Raw genomic sequence first — 7,344 nt, forward strand, 5'->3', positions numbered from 1 at the left:
TATTAAATTGATAATCTTATTTTAAAATCAGTCAAATCAAAATGGCGTGGCCTTTTAAAAATGAAAACTCAAAGATGGCTTTCAAAAGTTAAATAAGCTGGATCGTATTTCTTAAACACGCTGTTAATAATTTCGTTTTACAATTTAATTAACAACGCCATTGCTGTTCGCTGAAGAATCGCCGTCTTCACTAGCCCAGTCGGAGCTAAAATGTGGGAGGATAAATCCTATTTCGTGTCGTTTTTTATAGTTCAAAATTTTGTTTTACATGTCTTCACAACACTAGAATCTGGAAAAGTTATAATATATAAGCCGCGTTCTGGTTAATGCGATGTATTAGCCAATGAAACGGTTTGTTACGGCGAGTTCTTGGCGTGCGATGCACGGAACTGTTGTAAAACCACTAAAAACGTCAACGCTAGTTGAATAATCAATGTCTGACGTTATAGGGTCAAAGGTGCTCGTATGAACTATGACGCGACCCCCACTACAACCGATCAGATCTGCATGTAGTGTAGGCCATCCAAAACGAAACGAAATATAGATTTGGATTTTAATCAGATTGCTCCATTTCATAGGTCTCATTAACAGCGGGACGGGGGAGGGGGATTTTGCCCGGACAGCTTCATTTCAGTCTACTGTTCATCGAATTCTAGTCGCCAAGGAATATTTTAAGTGCACTACCAATATTTTACAGGAACTCGATGGACTATCCACTAGACAGGCTCTCCTTGTCAGTTCCTACCCGCAAGTGTCACCCTTTAAAGGTCTGAACCAGGTTTGAATGTCCCAAAGCCCCTAACCCGGAACCAAACATTCATCGCGGTCCTTGGTTTAATCTAATTTCTAAAGGGTACGAAAAGACAAAGTGTCCACAAAATGAAATCCAAAATCGATATAATAGCTAGAGGACGTACAAGCATTAATATTGTTATTTAAGAACAGACTTTGGCATAATTGGCATTTCGTGAAGACTTTTAAAATATTTAAAGTTCAATACCGAGCCCAGAAGCACATTTAATATTTTGCATAAATGTTTTAATTCTAAAATAGTCAAATAGTGTTTGACGAACTAATGTTAATCTTGATAAATTGCTCTTGCTTTAGCAATTTTGCTTTTCGCAGGCTTTATGCTTCATGAGTGTTTTTTAAACATACATTATGCAAGAGCTAAATCTGCCTATTGCAGGTCTTTCTTTAGGCCTGAAATGTTATCTAAACTATTAATTAGATATTAATTTAAAACTTATCCAGACCATAATCTACTCTCGATGTCAACTCTAGCCTGCGATATTTATTGGATTATGATCCGATTTGCTAATTATTTTTCATTCATGATTTAATCATGAAATGGATAATCGAGACTATGTTTTTTTATCGTACCGACTTTAGTAATGATGATCGAAGCTAGGCCGAAATTTCAATCGCTTTATTCTCGATTCATAGTTGATCAATTTGACTTTAAATTTTCAGCAAAATTCCCTTTACATTATCTAGTTTTTAACTATTATGGTGAGAACTGCCAGTTCTTTACCTAATCTCCCATAACGTATCTTTAGTATCTTAAATTATTTACATTTTATTACTTATCTACAGCATATTTATTTTTAGTTTTCTTCAAAATATTAATTTAAGTTGAACTTTAAATATTTCAATAAAATGTTATCTTTAACTTTAAATATCTGTACAAATGTTAACTTTTGATACTACAACTGAATGTTAACCTTCGATATTCCAACAAAATGTTAACTTTTGATACTACAACTGAATGTTAATCTTCGATATTTCAACTGAATGTTAACTTTCGATATTCCAACAAAATGTTAACTTTCGATATTTCTATAAAATGTTAACTTTTGATATTACAACTGAATGTTAACCTTCGATATTCCAACAAAATGTTAACTTTCGATATTTCTATAAAATGTTAACTTTTGATATTACAACTGAATGTTAACCTTCGATATTCCAACAAAATGTTAACTTTCGATATTTCTATAAAATAGTCTCTGAATGACTTTTAGTAATTGGATAGAATAAAACAACTTTCTATATTTTTTCAACAAAATATCAAATTTCAATATTTCAAATAAAACATATCATTTAAAAAAAATATCAACTTTCAATATTTCAATAAAAAAATATCAACTTTCAATATTTCAATAAAAAAATATCAACTTTCAATATTTCAAAACAGGGTTAACTTTCGATCTTTCAACAACCAGTGATTTTTTGTTAAACTGATATCGCCCCGGGGCTGGATTAACCATAAACAAAATAAGCTACATTGTCTCAACTGATAATGATGTTTATAAAACCATAGAACTCTAACCATGCGTGTTTGACACGATAAGCTTTGATTTATTTTGAAAAATAATAAAACAAAAATTTATTGTTTATTATTGTTTATATTTTGAATTGTTTATATATGGTGAGGGAGGGGGCAACTCCCTTTTCTATTAGCTTTGGGCCTCTATGGTCCTTCTTCTGTCCCTAATGCGTTCCAAAATCCTTAATCAATTAAAGTAAGGGGCAAGCATTCGATCCATGGACTTAATAATCAAAATATAGACAAACATTCGATGGATGGACTTAATAATTAAAGTAAGGAACAAACATTCGACCAACGGACTTAATAATTAAAGTAAGAGACAAACATTCGACCAACCTGAGGAATGCTGAATAAGGCACTGAAAAACCAGGCAAGAATAATCATAGTCCGAACTCGTGTTGGGGCACTTTTCCTCCTCATAGGATCCAAAATAGCAACACAACGATCCAAACCTATAGCCACAGTAATATAAGTGGAGAGGTATAGAGAAAAAACTTGAACATATTTGACGATTTTACACATAGCTACTCCTCCATACCACTGAACGGTGGCTGCCCATATTCCTTCACCGGACAAACAGAAAAACGTGATAAGAAGATCAGCGATGGCCAGATTAACAATTAGTGTATTAATTGTTGATTTCCGATGTCGCATACGATACATCTGTATCAATGTTGCAGTATTCCCAAAAAATGAAATCACAAACATCGTTCCAAACACAACAGATTTGGTCATACTGATATCATCAAATTGAGGTGGGGGTTCATCATACATATCAAATGGCGTTGTCTGACCACCGAGGTTCACTCCAGAGATATTCACTGCCATTTCGCTGTTATTGTGATCGCCGTGCACCATGCTCGTATTATAAACAATTGAATCGGCTACATGTATCTGTAAATCTCCGTGGTGTAACTTTTCTTGCAAGGACTCCGAATGCCGTTCCATATTTTTTTAGTCCGCTTCCATTAAAGCCATTATGATCGGCACGGTTCTGGAAAGAAAAGAAAAAGTAAGGTCTATAAAAGTATTACAAAAGCAGCTATAAATCTCTGTCTTGTTCTGACGTAACGTTTCGTGTTTCATTGATGGAGTGTAACGTAATATGAAGACCGTCTCTACACAACAACCGGAACTTTGTTAGAGAACAATAGCGAGACTACCCAGTCGCACGCTAGTTGGACTAGCTCTAACTGTATTATATATAGCAGTTGCTTGTCACACTTCGACTTGCTTTACTTTATGACAAAAGGGCGGTGCAGCTTGCTTAGTTTGTATATACTCTAAACAAGTCGCGCACACCACACGTTAAATATCAATAATTCTTACACTCACTCCGCTGTGGTACCGCTCATCCCTACACGAAACAATAAACATATAAAAGTAATCATTTGATTATGAATTGTTTTTTTTTAGTTAGAAAACCGAAAAACCTTTATAAGAGTGTGTATCGCCTTCCATTTGTAATTATTGAGTGACGCTCACCCTATTCGATAGCAATGATACTGATATACTAACCCCGTCGTGGTATCGCTTATCAGTTATTACCTGCATCAACTGTATTACCGCTGTGTATAGCTAAGCTACGAGATGGAAATGTCGCGTGCAGTCAGCACGGCGTAAAAGTTTAGGAGTCTACCTTTCACAGTATTGAAAATTGTTAACTTGCTGACACGCGCTCAGTTTTCATATTTCAGTAATTTTTACACGCTGAATTCACGGCATTCCTACTCGCCATTCATGAAACAATAATCGTAATGCAACACGAAATGAGGCGTAACGCCATACCTTTCCACAGCAACTCGGCACATGAAGGCGGCCCTAACGCATATACTATTCTATGAGGAAAATTTGCGCAGTGTCCAGCCATACTCCTCGCGATGTTTCGTTTGATTAGACCCAACCCCTCTCAAGCACTGCCGTACTCACCGCAAATTTCGGTCCCAAAATAGGGAGGGGGCGGGGATGGATGGTCGAATGGTTAGCACGTGAGTGATGTATCATTGAGTAAACCGGCGTGGTTTCCATTCCCTGGTTGTACATGACAAGGAGTAGGGTCGCCTGTCCAACCTCGTGGGTTTTCTCCAGGTCCTCCAGGTTTCCTCCCATAGCGAATGACCCATACGCGCAAGCGCATTATTGAAATAAAAAATGAACAATATGTTAGTCCAGAAATGACCTAGTTTGTATCGAGTTGACGTTACCCCTCCCTCTCTCTCTCTCGCTGTCTGTCTCTCTCTCTCGCTCTCTCTCTCTCTCTCTCTGTTCTTCTTCGACTTCGACTTCAAACTGTCAATGGTTTTTTTTTACTTGTACCACGACGTGCACCACTAACATGGAAGAAAGTTGTAATAGCAAACTTCTGGGATATTTCACCACCAATAGCGAAATCGATCCCGGAACTTCCTGATGAGTGAGTGAGCCTCGCTAACCACGTGCGATGTATACTAGTGATTTCAACTTAAAGGGACAATAACGCTCTTGCTGGCTTGAAAGCTCCAGAAAATAAATAATATCTCTATCTAAGTACTAGATGTTCAAGTGTCCTACCTGTTGTGTAAATTATCCATTACATCCTATTTTACTTGTCCAGAGGGTTCGAAAATATTTTTAAATCGAAGTTTCATTTGAAAAGGTTTACGTTAGACGTTTCAAACCATTATGTTGAATTTTTCAAAATTTTTAAATAAGGTGTGTTAAGATGAAATTTGTATCATCAATTAATTGAAATATTCTAAAATAGTACAATTTGTTGACCAGAATAAAGATTGGGACATATTATTCAGTTACAACAAGAGTGGTATTGAGCCTTTGAAGACTTAAATATTAGTGTAGTAAAGACAATTAAAACCAAATTTTGAACTATAAAAAACGAAAAGAATTAGGATCTGTGTTTGAATCAGATTGGTTATTTTATATATGGCTTTAATCATTTATTTGTACTGTTCCGTACAAGTGTACTGTTAACCCCCTGTACCACCCGAACCCAGAGCTCCACTCCCACTCCATACATAACGGCGTTCCGTCTATTATTTTAAAGTTACTTCACAAGATATTATTTTAATGGTGTACATTGATCGATACAATTAGACACACAGAATCTCAGTCGTTACGGGATCCGTCGTGGATCAGTGAGTAAGACTCTGGAATATTAACCAGAATGTCTCGGATTCACTCCAGGAGTTGGCCGAGACAGTTCCTCGAAGTTTCCCAGTGCAGTTTTCCCATGCCAGTAGTGTAGGATAGAGGACTTGACAAGGGGCAGTGTCTAGTTCTTGGGATGGTACGCAAAAACCGAGGTCTCCCATACACTGAGATGTGCACGTAGATGTTCCCTTGCTAGTAGGCCGTAGTGTCGCTGTCCGGGCAAAATTATATTCGTTGTTCATTGTCATGGAAAGTGGGCCTTATATCGTGCGTTGTCTAAAGCTCGTTTCCATATATGCGTTTCCGCCGGCGAAAAAGTCGGTCTAATGCATGTAAACGGGGAAAACGTGAGCGGAAACGAAGCAAACAGGAGTTGGCCGAGACAGTTCCTCGAAGTTTCCCAGTGCAGTTTTCCCATGCCAGTAGTGTAGGATAGAGGACTTGACAAGGGGCAGTGTCTAGTTCTTGGGATGGTACGCAAAAACCGAGGTCTACCATACACTGAGATGTGCACGTAGATGTTCCCTTGCTAGTAGGCCGTAGTGTCGCTGTCCGGGCAAAATTATATTCGTTGTTCATTGTCATGGAAAGTGGGCCTTATATCGTGCGTTGTCTAAAGCTCGTTTCCATATATGCGTTTCCGCCGGCGAAAAAGTCGGTCTAATGCATGTAAACGGGGGAAACGTGAGCGGAAACGAAGCAAACATGCGCACACGGGCTTAAGTGTCAAATTGTGAATCGATGCTATATCAATACATCATTTTTAATGTGAAAGACATTAATGAGCGTCATAATAATATTATTTAGGAATTAAGGTGGGTATATGGTCGCCACAGCTGATTTATTAAACAAGGAATCAATATATTATAGCCTACAGCATCGACACATATACATAGTTGCAAACATCCGTGAACATTTATGGCTGAGACTTTCGGCATCGCTAAGGTAAACGCCAGACGTACAGGGCGGTAGTGTAAACATTAACAGACCTGACTATATACTGTACCTGTCTATGGCCTAGTTTTATCCAGTGTATCATTTAACTTGTTTATGATGTTATATTAAATGGTTATGTTTGTAATTGTTGTGGGAGTCTCGGTGGGTAAGTGGGTAAGGCGCTGGCTCGCTAGCCTGGAGAACCCGCGTTCCATCCTTGCTTTGGCCGAGAAAGTTCACCGGGATGGTGCAGGATGAACAGCTGTCTAAATGTGTATGCAATGGCGTGCACGTAAAAAGATCCGCTGGCAGTTGGAATTCGATATAAGAGTAGGCCACCGTGCCACTGACCGGGCAAAATGTACCTCATTGTACACAGTATGGCGTATGTCTGTCTTCATTAGCTCAGTCGGAGCAGAACAGTAGGACGTTAAACCCCCTTTTCATGTCATTTGTATGTGTTGCATTTTAAAGGGACCATCCCGAATTTAACAGAATCTCAAAAATAAAAGTCCATGTACGTATGACATTTAATCGCAAAAATATAGAGCAATGGTGTATTGACCTTGTCTCAACATTTCAGCTCAAAATCCGGACCCGTAACCCTTACAAGGTTTCGGGTCAACTTTTCTTTGGGCGACCTGATAATCTATTGCCGTTCCTTTAGGGGTCCTTGATAAAGTGCTGTACTTAATAACGAAAGGTAAATTTCACCTGCACGTTATTTTTATAACAAAAAGTCTGGTTTTATCTAGGCACCGTATAATACAGCTTGGGACACCGGTCTTCATTTCCAGATGAAGACTGACGGGTTTAAATTGTTTGAAAACGTATCATGTATATAGAGTTAGTTGTTCGGTCCTAAGGTAGAGGATTTTAAGGGTTTTTAACTCAAAATTAAAAAGTTTTATTCCACAAAATTTAATCGA

At 37.8% G+C, this 7,344-nt stretch overlaps 1 protein-coding gene across 4 annotated transcripts in view; it reads right to left on the reverse strand.

Annotated features, from left to right (window-relative positions):
* Window positions 1-3,867, reverse strand: part of LOC126817645 (gonadotropin-releasing hormone receptor) — a 101,399-nt gene extending 97,532 nt beyond the window's left edge. For 3 of the 4 annotated variants that reach the window (XM_050544747.2, XM_050544744.2, XM_050544748.2), the window contains exon 1: window positions 2,669-3,493. In XM_050544747.2, the coding sequence (XP_050400704.1) occupies window positions 2,669-3,280 (612 nt within the window). In that variant the 5' untranslated portion in view covers window positions 3,281-3,493. Of the gene's footprint in view, window positions 1-2,668; window positions 3,494-3,765 lie in introns of those variants that run through there. The other variant, XM_050544745.2, reaches the window with a different exon arrangement.
* Window positions 3,868-7,344: the final 3,477 nt, after the last annotated feature.

Source organism: Patella vulgata, chromosome 4 (assembly GCF_932274485.2).
Source record: "Patella vulgata chromosome 4, xgPatVulg1.2, whole genome shotgun sequence".
Lineage (NCBI taxonomy): Eukaryota > Metazoa > Mollusca > Gastropoda > Patellidae > Patella > Patella vulgata.